Below are 24003 nucleotides of genomic sequence, written 5' to 3'. Positions count from 1 at the left end.
CCAGATGTTCATCTGCACCTTGACGTAGAACCAACCAACAAAAAATTAATTTCTGGACTGCAAACTCCCAGCACTCTCAGCCAATATTACCCATGCTAAAATAAAAGACCAGCAAACCGCAGTAGATAATGTCACCTGCCCAAACAACCGCTCTTATTACTTCCATTTTTAATAAGAAGCCTGAAACACTCACTTTTAGTCTTTTTTTATTTTTTTTCTCAGCCGTACAGGGAGGACGCGGCGTCTCTGGGCTGTCACTCACAGCAGCCGCCCGGGCTCGTTAAATCACATTCGCAGGTCGCCGCGTTGTCGAACAGACGCCATGTTGAGGCAGCACGTCCAGTTTTATTTGTTGCATCGCTGGAGCAAAAACACCATTATAAACCAAAAAAGGATTATATTAAGGTTTATACGCATTTACAATACAGATCTGGACTTTTCTTTTTTTTTTATTCGTAGGTTTTTTACTCGTAGGTTTTAGGGTCGTGAGCCCAATCCTAATTATACGGAACATTAATTTCCATTGTGAAGAACGTGCGTCGTAAAGTGTTTGGGGAAATATAAAAATGTTATTGTAAAATCCATTTGGAATTCCATATTTCATCATTCCAATCGTTCCAAAAGGGACAGTTCAGCCATGGAATAGACTTTAATAATGAATATGACAGCTGATTGGATATTTTTCCCCTTGCGATTGAATGGAGAAATCCATCAGAACCCCCCCACTTATCCATTTGCCTCTAACCCCCCGTCCTTGACATGCAGGAGATATGTTCAGCCAAAGATACTCTCTACAAAGATGGCCACCGCCATTCTCAATGGCCTTTATTCTGTGTATTCAGACCTGTATAAGGACAATGGCATCTAAATCTCAGGTTGTTATATATTATGGTTTTGTATAGCGCCATCATATTCCGCAGCGCTGTACATCACTTGGGTCATTACCTTGGGGGTACTAGCTTGTTTGAGGTGGCGTTAGCCGTAGCCGAGCCGTTCTGCGTGGCGTAGAGTGTCAGCGAGCCGACACCGACAGATAAGGGGGATCCGGTAGTCTTGTGACACCGGCTCCGGTTTGCTTCTGGAACGTGTAGATAAAATATAAACACTCGGGAAAGTGACAACCCGTAACGTTATAAATTTATAAGCTGCGTTTACGTTTGGAACTTGGAACGAGCAAAACCTGTTGAAAATGACAATGACATATTGTGCATAATATCTGGAAAACAGCTCCTTGAAAAGTAGAAAGGCTGGTTTTTAAATAGTTAAAATGTCCCTTGGAAGAAAGTACCGGTACTCTGAATGTTACGATTCAGACTTTATTTTTCAGGGATTCTTAGTGCAATTTAAGGTTTCTGCCTTGGGGATTTCAATGTCCCAAGTGCATTATTTTACATTTATCAACGTTAAACTGCAGCTGCCACGCGCTCCACCATTCTTCTCATTTACGTAGGAGAAACAATTTAATTGGTTTACATTTCATGCAAATTTACCCTCATTTCCCATGATCCTTCGGCGAGGACTCTCCCTACATCGTTTCCGCCGACTGCACGTGAGATCCTAGCTCCAGAGATTGTTTCCAGCCGCGCACAACATCCCACAAATATCTTGGGATAAAAAAAAGCAATCTAAACCATGCGGTGGGGCAGAAAGATGGCGGATACCACGCAGACTACAAAACAAAAAAAAAATATGTGAAATGTTATATTAATATTTCAGAGTAATATTTTTATGTAGTAACAAGTACCGGGTTATAATCAGGAATGTGTTCTCCTGCTACAGTTTTGCCTTTTCTTTTATTGTATGTAGCACAGGAGGATGATCTTGGAGGTCCGTCTTATTCTGAAGGTACCCCCCCCCCACGGCGCATGATGCATGAGAAGCGCTGTTGCAGAAAACCTGCTTTTTGTCATGTCTGGCGTGAAGCGTGGGTTTGATCAGACAGCGTCCGCTTGCTGCTGAGATTGCAAACTTTCAGCCCACAAATTATTGGATTTTCCGATACGGTGTCCCAGGGCGCCGACCGGAGTATTAGGTTATGTAGACGCGGTTACACGGCACAGATAGATGGCTTTGTGTGTGTTCTGCTTCTTGACCTCTGAACATGAGTAGAGATGAGAAATGATAAAAAGGCAATTAAAAAGTAGTGTACGCTCTTAGTCCACAATAAAAAAGGATTTCCCCTCGCCGGTCTTCTGGTCACCTTGACTTCTATAGAAAAAAAAATGGAAAATGCCCAAGAGTTTAGCTTTTATCTCTTTCTTTTACTTATCCTCATTCTTTTAACCCCTTGCATTGTTCAGACAGATAAAGACACATTGTAGTGTGCTAAGGGGCCAATGCCGGTGAGAGAGAGAAAAAAAAATCACAGAGCTGGGGGACATACAAAGGGTTCAAGAACAGGAGTGTTCATAGAGGGCTTACCGTGTAGTCTCATAGTGCAGGAGTGTACACAGAGGGTTAACAGTATAGTATTACAGAGCAGGAGCATACACAGAGGGTTAACTGTGTGGTATTACAGAGCAGGAGCATACACAAAGGGTTAACGGTGTGGTATTACAGAGCAGGAGCATACACAAAGGGTTAACTGTGTAGTATTACAGAGCAGGAGCATACACAAAGGGTTAACGGTGTGGTATTACAGAGCAGGAGCATACACAAAGGGTTAACTGTGTAGTATTACAGAGCAGGAGCATACACAAAGGGTTAATGGTGTGGTATTACAGAGCAGGAGCATACACAGAGGGTTAACTGTGTAGTATCACAGAGCAGGAGCATACACAAAGGGTTAACTGTGTAGTTTTGCAGTGCGGTGGGGTGTACAGAGGGTTAACCTGGCAGTACAACAGAGCAGGATTGTACATAGGTGGTTAACTGTATAATATCACAGAACGATGGTGTAAATAGACTGTATATGTAAATATAATATATATAAATGGTAAATATGTGTGCCGAATGCCATTTAATTGTGTTACGTCTCGCTACTGTAATTTGAAATGCCGTTAATGGTGTTTTAATTGGTGTGAATAAAGGCTATTTGTAAATCAGATCCATTCTTACAAAGCCGGGTAATTAATTTCACATTCATTTATACAAAAAAAAAAAGATTGTCAGTGAGATGGGAAACACTTGATAAATGTAAGGTTATGCACTTGGGTATAAAAGCGCATGTAAAATGGGTCAAAATGGGAATTCATGGTTTAAAAAATAGACAGAAATACGAGTCCCATGCAGGGGAAATCTTCACCCCACACAGGGGGCAGATAACAAATAGGCCCTTATCAAGCAACTACGACTCCACGTCTTCACAGTAAGGGTAGTAAAGGTCTGGAATCCACTACATATGGAGGGAGAGACCAAAAGTACTTTGGAGGCTTTTAAGGCAAGTTTGCTTTTGGTGGAAAAAAAAGGTTATTGTAATTTCTAAACTTGCCTATCCAGAGTTTAATCTGGTTGCCCGTAGAGTCAGGCGGGAATTATTTCTCCCCATGGTTTCTTGCCTTTATCTGGATCTGTGCAGTTAGGGCTATTATGGGAAGGTTAAACGCAATGAACTTTGTTTTTTTTTTTAACCTTGCTAACGATGTAGTGATGTAATATATTTCACCGGTGTAACGCTCCCAGGCTTCGATGAACACCATTAGACCCGTAAGAAGAGCTGATGCTTCGAGGACTTGGCTGGGAACCACTGCAGTAATCTACACATTTCGGTGAATTGTTAAAAATATACGAAAACCCCACAATTACCGGCTGGTTATAAAGTGAAATTCATTAATTTCCAGTACATTCAGATCCCTCTGCCCTGGAAGGATTGATTGACAGCTCAAACGTTGCAGTGTTCCAACCAGATTAACCTCCGTATCGCATCCCCGCATCCTTCTTTTTCCTCCCCTTGTGTGTGTATATGTATGTGTGTATATATATATATATATATATATATATATACACACTGTATGTAAATGTATATAAACATAATTTACATTATTTTCCTTATAGTGCCAGCACCAATCGCTATTCTCCCCTCTCCTAATATCACTTTTGCTTGGAAAAAAATTCTGCACTAATGACGTTTTTTTTTTTTTTTTTCTCCAAGAAAAACTGAATTATTCACAACCCTTTAACTGCCCTTGCAGTGGGAATTAAATTTGTTTTCCATCTCTAGCTTTTTTGTCGGTAAAAAAAAAAAAAAAGACGAGTCTTATTAAGATTTTTAGTTTGCAGAATGAATATTTTTTACAACACACAAGAATGTCATTTGTAATCCTTCATATGGGGGGGGGGGAAAGTCATTATTTTTTATCTTGTTTTATCTTTGTCCTCCATAGTAGACGTTTTCGTTTTGCAACATTTAGAAAACAACAAAACCATAGAAGGGAAATGCATGGCGGTAATTTATATAATATGGAATTGTTTGGCCATTGGCAGGAATGTTCTGCTTTTTCTCCAGTGTGATTGCTCTGTATTTAGAACTTTGCCCCATAGTATACGATGTTAGGAACCAACTTGCCCGTTCTAAAAAAAAAATAAATAAAATAAAATAAAAAATAAATAAATAAAAAAAAATAAAAAAAAATTATAATAATCAAAAACATAATTAAAAAAAAAATTATTTCATTAAAAAAGAGAATATTCATTCTTGATTTGTGATTTCCCCCAATTATTGGAAGAGAGAAGTCCATGAGAGTAATAATTATATATTAGGGGGACTTCCGGGAGGCGGGCTCTGGAGATGGCCGCTTTTTAACTGAGCTCTCTGAGTGCTACTCTACAATCTGCTTCCATCCGCGATTTCCAGGCGTCTTATCCCATCTAGCTCACCTCCACTGCTGTGGGCATTCTATCTGGCGCTGGATCGCAGGTTTATTTGTTCCGCAGCACTCAGTGATTGATTCCCCGGGAGCCGTGTGCGGACCGCACGTGTTGGGCCTGGAGTGGGGCCTTGCCTCTGCTCTGCCGTCTGGTTCTGCTCGCTCTGTTGGAGCCGCGAGTTTCTCCTGCCTTCTGCTGCTCCGCTTACCTGGCCGGTGGACGACGTGACAGCCGGGACTGGGCCCGTGAACCTACCTGTGTCGGGGAGCTGTGGTACGTGCCGCGACCGAGGTGCTCCTGTAGCCTGCACTTGTCTGGCATTGGCCCCGGTGGCGTCGGGGTTGGGGCTGCCTCCCTTCCCCGCGTGCGCTGCTTGGGTCTTCTGCTGCCACGAGGGCTCCTCCGCTTGTCCCTGGGGGACTCACGCCGCCGGCTAAGCCATCTCAACGGCTGTACCTCCTAGCGTTCGTGGCCCTCCTTACGACTCCTCCACGGCTCTGCGCCATTACACCTGTTCCAGGGGCTGACCTTTGAGATCAGTCAGGTAGGCCCGGCGGTGTTCCTGCAGGGCTGGATTTATTTTCTCGTTGTATTTTTCCTTTTGGCAACTAGTTAGGGAAGGGGACGGGAGGGTTGTAGTTAGGTTGGGTGGGTTGGGAAGGGTTGGGGTTAATTTTTTTTTTTTTTTTTTTTTTTTTACTATTCTTCTTACTATACCTTCTGCTTGGCTCTTCGCCTTAGTGAGCTTCCTCATTAGTTAGGGGGGGGGTTCAGGGTGGGTTTTAGTTAGGTTGGGAGGTTTGGGCAGGGTTTGGGGAGAGTGCATATCCAGGAACATTGACTCTCACCAATCTTCAAGTACACGAGGCTGCATACCGTTGTGACTGCTCCTGCTTTGTCTTACTGACATTTTCCTCATTTATTTAGTGCAGGGTTCGGTTGGGCTCTAGTTAGGTGGGGTGGCGGGGTAAGGGCTTCTGGGGGTTGTGTTATCCTTTCTTTGATTTGGGGTTGCAGAGCTCACTGTTTCCATGGTATATTGATCTGTGTTCATATATGCTCTGCTATTTTCTGTTATCAAGAGATTTGTGACCCGGCTATACGCTCTGTGTCTACCCCGTGCTACTTTTTTTTTTTTTTTTTTTTTCTTTTGTTACCCTCTTCTCTTCTTCTCTTGGGGGGGAGTTCCTCCCGGCTTCTTGTCTGCACATGGAAAAATACATGGACCCGCCGCCTAAAACGTCCACCCGACAAGGCAAGTCCAGAGATAAATCCACGGCGACCCTTAGGCCTCCGCCTTCCCTTGGGTCGAACTCTGTTGCAGCAGAAGGGCAACTTGTGTCCGGCGCTACCTTAAAAGATCCGCTGACGGCTCAGGACCTTGTTGCAGTTATCTCCCCGCTCTTGGACGCTAAGCTTGACAAATTGTCTGATTCTATCAATGGCGTTCTTGCTGAATTGGTCTCTCAGGGCCAGAGGATTACTGCTCTAGAATCCAGGGTCTCTGATGTGGAAGATGAGAACGTCTCCATGGCTGCATCTCTCCGTTCGCAAGATCTACTAATCTCATCGCTGCAGGAGCGTATTGATGATCTTGAAAATCGTAGCAGACGCAACAACCTGCGCCTAGTTGGCCTGCCTGAGGAGGTTAAGGGCACAGCGTTACACGACCTAGTTACAACCTGGCTTCCTCAGTCCTTGGGCCTGGTGTTTCCTCAGGGTGCGTTGGTCATTGACCGAGTGCATCGCATTGGTCAGCTTCCTGCCTCCACTACATCTCGTCCCAGGGCGGTGATTTTTCGTGTTCTCAACTATACCGACAAGGTCAAGGTTCTGGACGCTTACAGGAAAGTTACGTCTCTCTTTTATCATACTCACAAACTGTTACTCTTTCAAGATTTTTCTGCAGCCGTATCTGTCAAGCGTCGTCAGTTCTCTGAGATTTGTTCGGAACTTTACAATAAACGAGTGAAATTTGCTCTCCTCTACCCGGCTAAACTCAGGATTACCCATGAGGGGCGTACCTACTTTTTTGATACCCCTACTGCAGCTAAGGAATTTCTTCGTGCTGGGTCTTCTCCCTCTCCAAATGACGGTTCTGCGGCGCCAGGGGCCTCCCCCCCTCCTTCTTCTTCTCGCTCTCGCCCTGTTTCTTTGCCTGGCTCCTCTCCGTCTGTCTCCCCTAGGGCTTGAGATCTCTGACACCAATTGGTGCCTGGCTCTTTATCGTTCGAGCCATCATTTTTGGTCATACTCTATTTTATTGGCTCTTGTTTACTGTTATTGTTTTTTGTTATTTTATTGTGTTTCTGGGCACAAAATTACATGTGCCGAGTTCTGGTTTATGCAAAAAAACAAAAAATTGGAGAAGCATAGCTCTTTTCAAATGGTGATGTATGATTCCATTTTATGTCTCGTCAGTAGGGTGTTTTGGGGGGGCTGGCTGGGACCTCCTTAGACCGACCTGTGCCGGCTTATTCTATGTTTTATCTCTTCCTCCCCGGGGCATCGGGTGAAAGCCTGGCTCCGTTGCCATAATAGCTATGACGCAACCCGGTAATAGGTGTAATGCGCCGTCTTCCTTGCGAATTGTATCGTGGAATGTAGAAGGTTTAAACACCCCTGTTAAGCGTAAAAAAGTTCTCACCCATCTCAAACGTTTGCGCCCGGATGTTATTTATCTCCAGGAAACCCATTGGTGTGACCCTGTTAAGAACACGCTCAAGGCGCCGTGGCTGCGCGCTTGTTACTCCGCTATGTACACCAAGAAATCTAGAGGTGCCACTATCTTACTTTCCAAAAAGTTGCCTTTCATTGTCGAAAAAGAGATTGCTGACCCAGATGGGCGATACATTGTTCTTACAGTCAAATTGTTTAATGAGTCTTTTACTTTTGTCAATTTATACGCTCCCAATTCTGGCCAGTCCGCTTTTTTGGCCAAAATCTATTCGTTATTGCTGGAGATTTCGGCCCCTAACGTTATTTTGGGGGGTGATTTTAACTTAGTGGCCAATGTTTCTTTGGATGTCTCTGGTCCTTCCTCCCGCCCTCTTGGACTCTCCTCCCTACCCATGCTGGATCACCTCCGTTTGCGGGATGCTTGGCGGTTTCTTAATCCGACGGATAAACAATACACGTTTTACTCTCATCCACATAACTCGTTTTCCAGGCTGGACTACCTGTTCCTTCCTGAATTATTTCTTCATAGGTTGAGGGATGCCCACATAGGCCAGATAGTGATTTCTGACCATGCCCCCATTTGGATAGAGGTCTCTTTAAGTTCCCCATATCAGATGTCCCATAATTGGAGGTTTCCCAGTTACCTGTATACTTCGGAAGCGTTTAAGCAATTCCTGATTGCCAAATGGAATGACTATGCTGATGATAACCATGTCCATCTGGACGACCCTGACTTATTTTGGGGTGCTTCCAAGCCAGTTCTACGGGGCCACATCATTGCATATGTGGTGGGGCGCAGGAGAGAGGCCGATGCTAAACTTCTCCGACTTACGGAGGATCTCTCTAAGGCATATGTTGCTCATAAAACTCATTCTAGCCCTGCTACCCTTACAACATATAAGGAGGTTAAATCTCTCTATGATGCCTGGGTTACTGAGAAGGCACAGCTCTCCTATAATTACACGCGCAACGCTTTTTTTCGCTGGGGCAATAGGCCCGGTAAGCTTTTGGGCAACCTTATCCGCCACTCTAAATCCAAATATCATAGTGTGACTCAGCTTCGTGACAGTTCTCAGGTGGTTGTGTCTGACCCCGATAAAATCACACAGCTCTTTGCTGACTATTTTGAGGATTTCTATTCCCCAGAATCTAATGATCCTGATATGATGCTTCACCTGTTTCGGCAGGCTGATATTCCTAAATTGACGCCTGGCGACCGTGAACGTTTGGTTAAACCGTTTACCCCCTCCGAAATTGCTGCTGCCATAAAATCCCTCCCTAACGGTAAATCCCCGGGACCAGATGGTCTGGGAGCCGAATATTATAAATTGCTCTCTACTTACTTACCGACACATCTTACTGATGTTTTTAATGGATTTCTACAAGGAAAGATACCCCCGAAGGAATTTACGGCTTCCCGCATTATAGTTATTCCAAAACCCAACAGGGACCCTGCCCTGCTCTCCTCTTATCGCCCTATCTCACTGCTAAACCAGGATCTTAAAATATATGCCAAAATCATGGCTTCCCGACTACAACCTGTTTTAATGAAGCTTACCTCCCCCTCTCAAACGGGTTTTGTTAAGGGTCGCCACTCTACACGAAATATTAGGGGCCTTATTTCGGCGATCTTTACTGCTAAACTTACAAATAGTAAAGCCTCTATCGTAATTGGTTGTGACGCTGATAAGGCTTTTGACAGAATTTCCTGGCCTTATCTTGTTAGTTTCTTTAAATTCCATCATTTTGGTTTACCCTTTATACAGATGTTTCGAGCACTGTATCATTTGCCTATGGCTCAAGTTACAGTGAATAATGTGAATTCCCGCTGGTTCTCTCTAGGCAGGGGTACTCGTCAGGGCTGTCCTCTGTCCCCTCTTCTTTTTAACCTAGCACTCGAGCCTCTCATACGTGTTGTTGAGCGTTCCGTCGAGCTTGAGGGAATCCGAATAGGTGAGGTTGAGCTCAAAATCGCAGCCTTTGCTGATGATCTTCTATTATATCTTTCCAACCCTAAAGCAGCAATGCCGTTCCTTCTTACTCTCTTTGATTGTTTTCATAAAGCCTCAGGATTTCTCATAAATAAGCTCAAAACAGAGGCGCTTCCCATTTTTCCTCAGGCTAAACGTGGCTGGGGAGGGACGTTCCCCTTCAATTGGACCCAACTTCCCTCTTTGAAGTATTTGGGTCTCATTATCCCTACAAATTTGGCACACCTTTATAAACTAAATTTTTCTCCTCTGTTGCGTCAAATGGAGGATTCTTTCAAAACCTGGTCCAAATTTAACCTCTCCTTCCTGGGAAGATGCCACTTGTACAAAATGGCCTTTTTCCCCAAACTTTTATATCCGATCCATATGTTGCCCCTTACCTTAAGACGTAAAGATCTCCAACATCATAATGCGCTACTGCGTAAATTCCTGTGGTGCAATAAAAAGGCTAGAATTTCCCTGGTTAAACTCCAACAGCCTGCTCGCAATGGAGGGGTGAATCTGCCTAATCTATTGGACTATAATCTGGCATCTAACTATCGTTTTGCGGCTGATTGGTTGCGGGGCGGGTCTAAATTCACCAACGTGTCCCTGGAGCAGTGCCTGTCTCCTACCATTTCTTTGGCCTCTCTCCTGCATCTATCTAAAGCTGACCTACCCCCAGAGGTTGTCTCCAACCCATTGCTGTACCACACTGTAAAGGCTTGGGGGCGTGTTAGACGGCGCCTGGGCCTGGAGGTTCACTGCTCTAAATTCCTGCCGTTGATTCGTAACCCGCACTTCCAGCATGGGAGGGAGGATGTTGTCTTTCGACGCCTGGCCCGGGTGGGGGGTCGCACCGTTGGCGATTTTCTGGACCCACGTGGGGGTAAATTGTTGTCCTTTTTGCAGCTCCAGTCTAAATTCCCTACTGTTAACGTTCATCCCATTCACTACTTTCAAATTCGTCATTATGTTAATACCCTGCTTCCTTATCTCTCTGGGGCTAACTCTAACAGTCCCTTAGATCAGGTAACGGTGTTGTCCCCTGTCATAATGCTCAAGATGTCAACGATCTATAGTCTGATCAGGCCTGTCATCGACTGGGAGTCCCACGGCGCAGGTCTTCCTTCCTGGAGGGCTGATTTTCCAAATCTAACTTCGACCCAGATTCTTCGAGCGTATATGATCAATTCTAAAGTCCTGGTTTCTAGGGACTATAGTGAAATGTTCCTCAAGATTGTACATAGAGCGTATGTCACCCCTAAACTTCGGTTTTTAATGGGCTTAGCGGATCACTCCCGGTGCTTAAAATGCCAATCACCTGAGGCCGATCTTCTGCATGGTTTGTGGTCTTGCAGCTCTATTGCCCCATTTTGGGATGCCCTACAAACATACATCAACGACACTCTGGGCATTCGTTTTGTAATATCTGTTGAATGGGCTATTTTTGGCATATTCCCTGACCACATTCCCCCACCTGTAGCGAGGGCTAAATTTCTCTTGCTCATACTTTCCGCAGTGGCAAAACGGGCAATATTGTCCCAGTGGATTGATCCTCAACCTCCGTTGCTTCCTTTGGTCCTGTCGCGACTGCAATTTTTGTTTCATATGGACTGGCTTGAGGCTGTTCTTCATAAGGAGAGCAAGGTCAAATATCTTTTCAATCGCTGGTCCCCATTTATCGCTACACTAGATAACGCCACCAGGTTGTCACTGTTTCAAACATTCAATACCACGGAGTGGTATTGTCTTCAGGTCCTCAAAGGTATTCGCCCCATACCGGGGTTCTGATCTCGTTGCGGGACAGGATGTATCTGTGTTGTGGCCCGATGTTCTATGATTGAGGAAGTGTTTTTACCTCCGCTGTATGTGTTTTTGGAATCGTGCATTACTTGTACCTGTATGCATCTAGTCTGTCACCATGTCTATCTGTAACATTGTTTTTTTTTATGCTGTTTACTTTGTCTTCTCCTTGTAATAAAGAAGTTATAAAAAAAAAAAATAATTATATATTAATAATAATAATGAAACATTGCTACATTGTCTATATATTTAAGTATGATGTCATTTTTAATTTAATTTTTTTAATTTTATTTAAATTTTTATTTGATTTTTTTTATTGGTTTGTTAAATCATAACCGCATCCCGACTACCCAGAGCCGGCTTCCATTCCATCGGTATCGTTGGTTCTTTCAGTATCCAGCGATGGCCCCTCTTCGGGATTTAGCGTCGTGGGCTCTTCTTATCTGCTTTATTAGTGTATTGAAACCTTGTCACCCTGTTAAACATTAGCTGCGCCGCCGACTCTGAGAGGCCATCTGCCGTGGAACCGTTTCTGGCTCGCTGAACCACAACATATGCTTATATTTCTGGTGCTCACGTGTTTAACTCTTTCAGCGCCTTGGGGGGGGGTAAAGTCTACTCTTCTTAACACATCGAGGAGACACCACCCTGATCTGATTCCAGAGACAGAGAGGAACGATCTAAAGTCTCTGGGAGGATTTTATGGGTAAATCTATAATGCAAAACTGGCAGATGATCAAATATAAAGAGCCGCAAACATCCAGAGAGAGGAACTGGTGAAGTGCAAAGAACCTCAGAGGAACGACCGCGTTCCGCTAGCCGTCACCCATAACCCCCAACTATGTTGGGGTTATTCATACTAACACTCTAAAGTAATCCCGTCTCTATTACTCTGCTGTGTAGAGCCTTTTTATAACTTAATATTGTAATAGAATCACGTTTTTTTGTGCATTTTACGTTTTCTAAAATCTACCCAGGAACAACTACCGGTATATGATCTTAATTAGAATTTTTTTTATGGTTCCTTGATATATAACTAATTGAGGAATTAATAAAACCAACGTATTATTATGCAGACTCATCTAAACACTGGTTCTTAATTACTCAGTATAGCGGAGTATTTTTAAAAATTACTTAAAAATTTTTTTTCCCCACTTTTCCTCCTGGATTTGTAAATAGAGGTTGACTTCTTGGGTTTGTCATTCTATTAAAATGAACTGAAAATGAATAGAATATTTTTGGGTTTGGGCTGTGTATCCAGTGTCAGAGTCCATAACCGTCCTTTATAGCCCACAAGCTTTCTCTCCAGATGGCCAGCACGTTCAGCGAGGGACTCCATGTCCTTGCGCTCCAGCTCCTTTCACATCACTTGGCTCCTGCTTACCCTCCCGTAAATGGCTAATAATCACATTACTGCCCCTCTCTTTCCATTTGGAGCGTGTGCCGCGTAAGTGCTTAGTAATAGGTCACATGTGCTAATGGGAAGTTTTTATACATGACGTCTGTTCTTGATTAAAGCGTCTGTTGGATGCTAATCTTACTTTTGAAACGTATATCTCCCTAGGGATTAACACTCTCAGTGCCAGGGGATTTAATAGTGTAATGTGTGGGTGTATGTGTGCGCATGGCATATATATATATAATTTTAGGGAAGTTTTAGAATTTACTAGTTTTATGTCCTGTGATTTACTAAATTATGTACACCACGAAAAAGTGTGCCAGGGCTCCCGGTTACACTTAATCATTTACCTAACTGCTCCGATGTCTGGCCCATCTCCTCTTTAATGGGGAATTTTGCAGGGGTCTAAAGTCAAATCCCACCATGGCAACCAGCAAGAAACTAAAACTAAAGGACATGAAACTGGACTGCAGAGTAGAATGATTTTAACTGTGGAACCTGGCTGGGTGCTAGAACTGGTCCCCAAATGTGGAACCTGGCTGGGAGCTAGAACTGGTCCCCAAATGTGGAACCTGGCTGGGTGCTAGAACTGGTCCCCACCTGTGGAACCTGGCTGGGAGCTAGAACTGGTCCCCAACTGGGGGACCTGACAGGGTGCTAGAACTGGCCCCCAACTGTGGAACCTGGCTGGGTGCTAGAACTGGTCCCCAAATGTAGAACCTGGCTGGGTGCTAGAACTGGTCCCCAAATGTGGAACCTGGCTGGGTACTAGAACTGGTCCCCACCTGTGGAACCTGGCTGGGAGCTAGAACTGGTCCCCAACTGGGGGACCTGACAGGGTGCTAGAACTGGCCCCCAACTGTGGAACCTGGCTGGGTACTAGAACTGGTCCCCAAATGTGGAACCTGCTGGGTGCTAGAACTGGTTCCCAACTGGGGGACCTGGACCGTGGAACCTTTGCTGGACAGTAGAACTGGTCCCTACTGTGAAATCTGTCTGGGAGCTAGAACTGGCCTCTACTCTAGAACCTGGTAGTAAGATACGGGCAAAATACCTGCTCTGCAAAAAAGTGTTGAAAAATAGAACCAATCCCCACCATGAAATGATTCCTCAGAGGCTAGCTCTGTCTAAATACGTTGTTAAATCGCCATGTACCTATTCTGTTGTATTATCTAGAATGTTTTAATCCGTCTAACCGAGAATGACCAAAATATATTTATTTCCCCATAAACTGGAACACAAGCCAGTGAATTTCACCTCAGAAAACAGAATTAATTGCTTGGTTCCTTCAGTGGTGCAGCAGGCAGGAAAAGCTTTATCATGTGGTTCGTATCATTTAAGCGATCGTAATATTAAATATTCCAACTGATATGACTGCATAATTCTTTCGAGAACGCTGGAACACCTCATAAAGTTTTTAAACTTTTATTAAAAATTTAAAGCTGGATAATTTAGCAATTAAGTCAAAATATCCTCTTGGGTTTCCACAATGCGAGTAATTATCTCATCCTTTATTATTTCGCGTTAGAACCGAAATGACTAAAACTGTTTGATTTTACAGAATCTTACGTGAAATGAAATGAATGTGGAATGTGAACGTAATTCTCTTCATGCTTCTGGTGTCGGATGACAAAAGTACTTTTATTTGTCTTCTGTAACCAGGGAGTCCATTTAAACAACTTGCCATATCGTGGCCGGGGCCTTGCAAATTTTACATTTTGGACCAAAAATCAAACCTTGAACCACATTCAATTTTTTGAACCTGAATTGAATCAGCAAATTATATATTAATAAAACCAGAAATAATGCATGGACTCCACTGTTCCCAGTGTCCCTGCATCACCAACATTTATTTAGCTAGTTGTAGAACCCAAGAAACCGCCAATGTTCCGGGCCTCCAAGCGATTAGGGTTTCTTGCACTGGGAAAGGAACTTTTTTTCTGAAACCTTTTCTCTTCTTTTGATGATTCAAAAACCTAAATTTATCTTCATAAATTATGTGCCATAGAAATTATAACTGTCGATTGCAGGTCACCTGTGTTTACTTTCCTTCCAATTCCATCTCTCTTCCACCCCATCTCCCTACCACCACCATCTCCCTACCACCACCATCTCCCTTCCACCACCATCTCCCTACCACCACCATCTCCCTACCACCACCATCTCCCTACCACCACCATCTCCCTACCACCCCATCTCCCTTCCCCCATATCTCCCTTCCACCCCATCTCTCTTCCACCCCATCTCCCTTCCACCTCATCTCTCTTCCACCCCATCTCCCTTCCACCACATCTCCCTTCCACCCCATCTCCCTTCCCCCATATCTCCCTTCCACCCCATCTCTCTTCCACCCCATCTCTCTTCCACTCCATCTCCTTACCACCCCCATCTCCTCCTATTTTTCTTGTGTTGCTTCATGTCGTTGCGCAATATTAATGCGGCCATGTGTCCTCTTCCGGCCAGTACGAAAAGTGAATCAAAAATGTATCTTTACAGAGAATTCATATAATTCATTTTTTTTTTTAAATATTGTAATAGTAAGTGACCACATGGGCCACATATGTTGATTTAACAATTGGGTTGTCATATAGCGTCTCAATGCGTGTATCACATCCAGCGCCCCTTCCTGTCCTCATTCGGACCGTAGAATTAGTAGGGTCACCTTGCTGCGAATTCAACGCACCATTTACTTCCCCGAACCTTGCCGTGGCCGCTGGTCTCCTCGTACGGATAACGCGTTCCATTGAGTGACGCCATTTGAGAGCTCGCGCCACGGGGATTCGTAATGAACCTCGGAGCACCGCAGACTCTGCAAGCTTCCCTGCAGCATGTATGACAGCATGTATGACATAACCGACCAGGCATATCTCCCGACATCCGAAGAAAAAGAATCATGCAAACATCTTTTATGTGCTACCTCGCTTTTCTCTTTCTAGAGAACATTTCTCACTGTCATTTAAAACACCCGGGACTGATAACAACGGCTGTGTTCTAAGGGGAAGGCTTCATTACAGCTTTATACCAGTGTTCCAAAAAAAAAAATCTGCATTATTTTTAAAAAGTTCTTAAAAAATTCAAAAAAATTGCCAATATTTTCTTCCAGTGATTGAGTACCAGCCATATATTTTTTTTGACATAGTTCGCATATATATATATACCGTATATTAGTATGTATTTTATATATATAATCTTAGGATTTTATACTTTTTTTGAGTTTTGTTTAATAGCGGAGCTCCTTTATAATAATAATGTTTTAAAAAGTTCCCTTTTTTATGCTTTCTTTAGCTATTATAAAACCAAAGCCTTCCGCCTGTCATTAAATGGAAATATAGCTTTTTGCGAGGGCAAAGAACATTTTTATTTGAATTATATATATATTTTTTTAGTAATTTCTTGAACATGAAGTATATAATCCTCCAGAATATAGATTTTTAACTTATTTAATATATATAATTTTTTTTTTTTAATAAATATTTCTCTCTCTTTTCCCTATATTTGAATGGGTCTTTCTGTAACAGTGTTCAGTTCTTTTATGTCGTATAAATAATGTATCTACCTATACAATTCCACGGGGCCTGGCTCAGTAAAGCTGGCGAGGTTTCTTTTTGATCTATAGGAACCATCATATAACACAAGAAGCCGTCAAATCTTCTCCTGTGAAATAAACAGGAGACTTTGATGAATATTTCCCTCAGTCTTGCTTAAGAAAAAGCTCCGATATATTGAATTTTCCGTGTGCGGCTGGATATAAAGATATATAAAGCCATGAAAAAGAAAAGTTGGAATCCTTGTTTAGACGTGTGAGACGTGTTCCTTGGAACCAACACGGAGTTTCGCGGTGCCGTGGAAGTGGGATGTTACGATTTGATGGAAATGTAACACGTCTTGGTTTAAATAGAGCCGACTCGAAAGAGCTACATATTGGGTTTTTATCATTTTTTCAAGCAAACATATCTATTTACAGAGGACCTAGCTGAAAAAAGTGTACAGTTTTAGTAAATCTGTTTTTTAAAATTATAGAATTTTTTCCATGTGGATAGAAAAAGAGTAAAATATAATAGATTGTAAGCTTCTGAGACTATGTATGTAGGTCTCTTCTTCATTTATCATCTTTACCAAATTTGCTCTTATTTTAAATGAAAATAAAATGCGGAAAAAAATATATTAATTTCCCTGATCTCCCCCCCCCCCGGAGCCCTAAGTTATGGGGTGTCTGAAACCCTCCCTTTGTTAACAGTAGCACCCCAGCGTGTCTAATGACCAATGGCATGGGCATGATGTCGTTGGGTTCGTTGATAAAAGAACCCGGAACCTGCGCATGCGTTCTCTCTGTCTGGGTTTATTTACTGAACCCGCGGCATCCGGAGGCAGATGCTGGCTTCCTGGTTTTATAGCAAAGCTGGAGAACACAAGTTCATCGAGTTCAGCCTTTTCAAGATATCCCTAATTGTGTTGATCCAGATAAAGACAAACAAAAAAAGAACTTTTAATGCTTAGAGTGCCAGCCATAAATAGGATACGTGGTTGGCAAGGAAGGCCTTGTACAAAGTACCCCCCCCCCGAGTCAACCGACAGCCTGGCCGCCGTCGGAAGTCTATCGTTGTTTGGATTTACAGATGAGAATGCGGTTTTCTGAGTTTTCCTTCTAATCGGTCACTGAGTTTGGGAGAGTTTGGGACATTGATGCGTGGAACCGGCAGCTTCGTGTGGCCTGCATGCCGACGGTTGGTTTTTACGCAGCAAAAATGGACTGAGCCCTTCTTGCATGCGGCACCCATAAATAATAAAGACAAAAAGTTATAAATAAATAAAAAAATGGGGTGAGGAGCTCTTGTGTTCAAACAACTCCTATGACCCACAGCCACAACGATAATGAGGGTCATGACACACAGCGGGGGCACCCACCGCACTTAAAAGGTGCCGTGCTTCAAAAAAAAAATGGTGGAATTTTACATCTAGCTTTTTTCCCTTTAAAATAATAATAATAATGTCATTTAACCGTTTGTGCGCCGGCCCTGCGACATGTTGAGCACTGCGGCTTTATTTCTTGTCGACTGTTGATTGCGTAACGTAATCCCAAATGATTTCCGATGACGAGAGAGCCATTCTTTATGATAAGTGTTATTGTGCCGTTACGGAGATATGTAACCAGTCGCTTAGTTACTAAGAATTCTTGCCCCGAGTTATTTATTAACGCTCCTAGATCATGTCGGTTCAGCAAATAACGCTTCTTATAGTATCCAGGGTGATCTTTTAACTCAAGGGCCTCTTATGTCTTACAATCTACTGGTCGTTTAGGTCAAGTCGTACGCTAAAAATTCAGGCGTTTCATAGGAAAGCGGGAATTTTTTTTTTTGACTATTACAATGTCACATTAACCCATTTCATGAATTATTGTGTTAGGAAATACCAATGTTCTTGATGAACTGGGAGAAGTACCGGGATCATAGGGATCTTTTACCAAGAACAGTTTTGGGGGACATACAGAACCCAATGTGACGCCATCCAAGGACTAAGTCGGGGCATCGCCACCAGCCCCCCCTTCCGTGCCGTAGTCCTTACTGCTGAGCGCCGGGGTATGACATCATATTCCGGCACGTGCCTTTTTAGGGTGTCCAACGCTGGGTTTAAGTGATCTACAGAGGCTGTGCCAAGTCGGCGCAGTCCTCCATAGGGCACTTGGGGAGATCAGTGATCTCCATTTTATTTGGCCTGGTCAACAGTGGTGCAACGAGGAGCCTGACTGCCCCAGAAGTCGAAGAGTTGCTTCCTAGTGACCCTAATCCAGAATACACCACTGACAGTAAACGTTACACTCAAGCTATTTCTTTCTTTCCCCTTTACGTTGTCAGATTGAGAACTTTCTGTGTGAGATATAAAGTTTGAAGGAGAGTTATATTGGAGCGATCAGAGGGGGTTATCCCTTTGGGACATTGTCTCTTTCCATCTTTTCTTCCATTGTACGGAGATCCCATGACATTTTTTGTTTTGTTTAACAAGAATTTTGAAAACTTATCTAAGAAATGCAAAAGCGTCCCCCGGCTTTGATCCGTTTCCTTCCCTGTCGTGGGAACTGAGGATTGAACTCACCGGAGACGCTGTCAGATGTGAGGGATGCTTTTGGAAGATGATTTTCTTGTAGACCTGTTTTGAGCAGAAAGTATGTATCCTTATCTTTATTCGAGGTTGGCTTCGGAAGTTTTCCGACTCATCTGTTCATAAAATAAAGATTAAGCAGTTCCCATAAGATTGTACCATTCTGCTCAACCATCCCTCACTTTTGGGGAACACTGAATTGGGGTATCTGTATGTATTTTGTTTGAATCACAAGCAATTTGTTGAATTCAAGTCTAAAAGTTCTGCCTTATCACCAGCTGTAAAAGAATACATTTATAGAAGTTCGGATATGCATGTAAGAGTTCGGGAAGTTGCCTGGGTTGAGTGGCATTTGATGGCTTAGGCCTGTAGGTCAACCCGGCAACCAGTCTGCCACAAAACTGGGGGCAGATCTTCCTTTTGGGCAATAGGGATACCCCGTGCACCAACGCTTAATGAGCTGGTTACAAGGGAGATCTGGCATTCCATTGCTGTACCTGGTTCTGCGGGTCCTTCTAAGCAGACTGCTGGGATATGACATCATATCTCAGTATGACATCATATCTTCTGCAAACTCTACAAGGGTCATATATGTTGCCTCCTCTTGGGTCACTAATACGCAAACGTTTAAATGTATGTTGAACTTATCTCGGTTTGTGTATTCATACAACAGCAACTGTACTAATGTATCTTTGGCCCTGATAATATCTTTTCATGTACATTAATAGCAGTTATATCTTTTTACCTGAATGAATACAAATAGTAACAAAAAAAATTATATTTAAAGGATATATCTCGCTTCTATGAATAGTAGGGAAAAAAAACAATTTCAACACGAGGTTCCTAGCTTTATTTAAGTGTTACTAACACACTAAGACCCTATAACGTTAACCCTTTTATGTTTCAGATGTGCTGGTGAATGGAAAGCCTTGCGATTGTGATGTCATCGCCGATTGTAAAGTTGGTGATCCCGTACAGCTAGAAGTAAAGCTGACCAATCGCAGTGTGAATGCTGTGGGCCCGTTTGCCCTCACGGTCATCCCTTTCCAAGATTACCAGAATGGCGTCCACAACCATGATCTAAAGGATGTCGTCACCTTCGTTGGATCCAACACCTTCTTCATCGGCTGCGTACGTACATTTCTGCACCGTATTTTTTATGTAACAAAATACTTGGAATTATAGTGCCCAAAAATGTATTTTTATTCTTTAATATATATAAATATAAATATATTGGAGCACTCTTTCTTTAGTTATTAGAATTCTGTCTCATTTAAGTCCTGAAAGCGGGGATCATTAGCACGTAAACCTCTTGCACATGCTCAGTAGCACCCCCATTAAAGTAGTAGCCGGTCACATATATGCTAGCAAAACATATGTATCAAATAGCATACATGTGAAATTACTTTGGTGTCTTGCCATCCCGCCACCGTCTATTCACACGCAGTAACTCACTTTCCCGTTTTTTGACTCAAAACACCACATTGAGCTTATTCTTTTTACTACCCACCCTTTGGAGCCCACCTTCTAGGTGCTGGGATGCTGGGGGGGGGGGGTTACTCCCGATCTAAAGGCTGAGGGTGCAAATATCGTGTTTACGGATGATACATTTTAGTTTTACATGTTACTCCACGGACTGTTATTGGTCAGAGTGGGTGATTAAGACTGAGCTATTCTGTTGTTTCCATGGTCAGTATGATATGGAATCAGGGTGTTTGTCTAAGAGAGTGAGAACACAGACAAATGGCTAAGGCGTGGCTGCCCCAAAAACATTATGTTATGCATTCTATGAAAGGGAAGCTTCATCCTTGGTGGTCTAATGGAAAGAGCAAGGAGTGTTTCCACCAGCAGGGGTAACTTATAGAGCTCCATCATGCTTCTGCGCATGGCCTAACACAAGGAGTCAGGATATTGCATCAATTCTTTAAATTCGGCATCATCTGGACCATTGACTGGACTTGTGGAGATTCTACTTATCTTCCCATCTGGCCTAAATGTTTCCCCCAACCGAGCTTGCGGACCTCTGTAACTGAAGTCCTCTTATGGTCCCAGGTGCTGACTAGCTAATCAAGCTATAATTGTTATAATAGAAAATATTATAACAACGCTGCCCGTGATTTCATACTTTATACTCATTAAATCTTAGATAACCCTTACATGTCACATTAATAACATAGACGTCTGTTACCAAAATAAACTGCGATGGTTATTTTGTGTTCTACGTAAATAGTTTCTCACACGGGGTTCCAAAAAGGTCACAAGTCAGTTAAGTGAACAATTTTCATCAAAGTCTCCAAATTGCCCTCAAACGCGAGAGCGAAATATGTTTGTAAACCAGATATCCCGGTTCTGCGTCCGCCCGGCTTGCGGGCTCTGCTGTTCATAATCCACCTCCCGCTAATAAAACGATCAATTCTCTCACACCTTCGGATGGAAAGGTATGAGGAGAGCGACTCCTGACTGAAACGCGATGTGACGTGAAATTGCATTTCGGGCCTACATGATATTAAAGGTTGAGAACTTTGTAATGAATTAAACATACAGCAGAGCGCGCCTGCATTGATAGGAGGTCTACGGGAAATCAGATGTCACGGTCAATTTGGTCACAAAGGAATGGAAATAATTCTGCCGAAAACTAAACATTAACTCCTGGCGTAAATATGTGAGGATGCGATACCTTCTAGTGGTCCGGCTGTAAGAAGTACCGTCACGTAAGCATCTCAGGTACCTTCTTCAGGTCCCTGAGGGTTTGAAGGACTATGTGACACTACTGCTCACCATGAGATCTTTTATCGGACTCTACTAACAACGTCCATTTTGTGGGTAAATATACGTCATAGAAGAAGCAGGGCCTGCCGAGAGAGGGTTTAGATAGAACAGTCTTCTCGTTGGTGAAGGTAGCCGTCAAAATATTCCACAGCCGTCGCTACGAGGAGTCCGATTCCGTTCCGACCGCAGCCTGGGATTAACATGGAGTCCACGAGGGGCGCACGTTAGCGGCCCACTCGAGCTGCCCGTGTCTCTTTGCTCCTGGAAGTAAAGGGGACATCTGCCCGGGGGGGGCAGACTCTGGCCAAAAAACAGTTATGTCTCTGAGATCCCCCCCTAAACTGTACGGACTTTCCCTCTCGGAACATCATTATTGGCACTGAACTCCGGTAGCTTGCTGTCTCTCGCGTCTTTCATCACGTTTCCGAAGAGTGTTCCAATACTTATTGATTTACCGGGGTTGTTTATTTGAATCGGGTTCCTCCGTCAACACCGAGGCTAACGAGCCTTCAGCACTCGGCAATACACGCGCGTTTAATTGGAAATAATTCAAATATATGGACAATTAGGGAGGTGATAATGGTTTTTTTGTATTTGAACAGAATCTATCATCAGCGTTTGCGAGAGCATATTTGCTTTTAGACGCGGCTAGTGTTGGTTTTCATTACAAACTGGTGACGTTTGTTATTTTTGTCATGTCTTTTTTTTTTATAAATGGAAACAAAAAGAACCCGTTCAGTGCCTGTCAAAAAAAAAAATAAAAAATGGACTTTTTCATAAAATAATGCTCACAGGAACAAATAAATTGTAAGCAGCTCAAATTTACATACACGTTTAGCTCACCCTAAACCACTGGCCGCAATTCTCTTAATTGACCCTACGCTGCTGCCACAGCAGAAGCTCATTGCGGCCAGTGTGCGAAAAGTGGCATCGCTTTCATGTTTGATGACGTTTGGTTTGACGACCAACACAGTTAAGTTCTAAAAGGAATAACATAATTTCATTTATGTTTGAAATAATGAGGTTGAAAATAAAATGATTGGGTAAGAAGCGGCCCCCAACGACGTTAATATTTTATAATATTAAACAGGTCTATTTAAACCCCAATACTGTATAATTCAGTGAAGCAGCAAAGAAGTGGCTTCTTTTTTATGTTACTGTCCGTGTGCCGGCAATGAAAGGTTTTTTTTTTTTTTTTTAAAAAAAAGTTTTATATGATATCTTTTTGATTTAGATTTTCACGTTGGGACGGGGGCCGAATGGGCCTGATCCGGCAGATTCTGTGTTTCTGCGTTCGAGAATATATGCGTAAAAACAAAAATCAATTTAAGTCGTCAAATCGCGTTGTAAAGTTATTTTTATTGATTTCAATAAAGCTTTTACTTTCGGCGGTCACGGCCTGAAATACAAACCGTGCGTCTTAAAGCGACTTTAACACAAATTAAATTATTTATCCACAAATGAGAAAAAAAAAAGTAATATTAAAATTTTATGATTCCTCAAACCTGCTGTTAATTTCCCTAATTTGTAATTTTAAAATCATTATTTACCAAATTTTGTCCGTTCCGCCTATTTAAAGTATATGAATCGTGTTTTTCCTCTGTTAACTGAATAATTTTTTAATAAATAAATATAATAAAAAAAACTCCTGATAATAGCGTTACGGAGGGACCTGCGCGGCGGTAAACAATCTTTAGCGCTAGAGGCTCACGCGTCGTCATGGTTACACCTTTGGTGAACAGATATGCCCGATATGGTCAGATAGTTGAGCTTCTTCTTCCCTGTTTTTATATTTGTGTTTTTTTCCATCTCTTTCAGGTGGAACCCACGGAGAATTCGGTCTGTAATGGCGCCTTGCTGTTTCTCTACAACGGGGACTTTTACCTGGACATCAAATTTCAAGATGACAGCTACGACAAAGAACTCCCCCTGTCCTGGTTCTGTCTCCCCAGCGTCCATATCCGCGCTGCTGACACAGCTAACGACGCACAACTTTAAAATAAGTGTCGTGAATTATTTGTGTCTGAAACGCTGTTCTGTTTTTTTTGTTATATATTTCTGATTGTCAAATAAATTCCCCCCCAGTTCCCAAAAACATTTTTTTTGTTGATGTCTAAGTGATTTCATCAAAGCAAATAATGACGATAATGAGCGTAAGAAACTGTTTTTTTGTTTTTGTTTTAACCCCTTAATGACAAAGCCTGTACATGTACGGCTCAAAATGCATTGTTTTCAATGGGTTTAGGGACCGCCCATTGTCCTTAAGGGGTTAATTGATTTAAATAGGGGGGCAGATGAAATATTGGAGCTTGACATGGGAATGTCTGCCCCTCTAGTGACATCAGGGCCACCATTAGACATGTTGGGGCCCAGTACAAACCTGAAGATGGGGCCGCTATGCTGCTCCCACTGCTCTGCCACCAGGCCCCAAGCACCAAAAAGGGCCACTGGGCCCTCATAGGCCCTTGGAGCCCAGGC

At 42.9% G+C, this 24003-nt stretch overlaps 1 protein-coding gene across 1 annotated transcript in view; it reads left to right on the top strand.

The window, feature by feature from the left end:
- Positions 1–23622, top strand: part of TRAPPC9 (trafficking protein particle complex subunit 9) — a 242591-nt gene extending 218969 nt beyond the window's left edge. The window contains exons 22-23 of the mRNA XM_053466161.1: positions 19664–19887; positions 23344–23622. Coding sequence (XP_053322136.1) covers positions 19664–19887; positions 23344–23523 — 404 coding nt within the window. The 3' untranslated portion in view covers positions 23524–23622. The remainder of the gene's footprint in view (positions 1–19663; positions 19888–23343) is intronic.
- Positions 23623–24003: the final 381 nt, after the last annotated feature.

The sequence above is a fragment of the Spea bombifrons genome, chromosome 5 (genome assembly GCF_027358695.1).
Source record: "Spea bombifrons isolate aSpeBom1 chromosome 5, aSpeBom1.2.pri, whole genome shotgun sequence".
NCBI lineage: Eukaryota > Metazoa > Chordata > Amphibia > Anura > Pelobatidae > Spea > Spea bombifrons.
The sequence above is the reverse complement of the archived record's forward strand: the minus strand, read 5'-3'. Positions and strand labels throughout refer to the sequence as shown.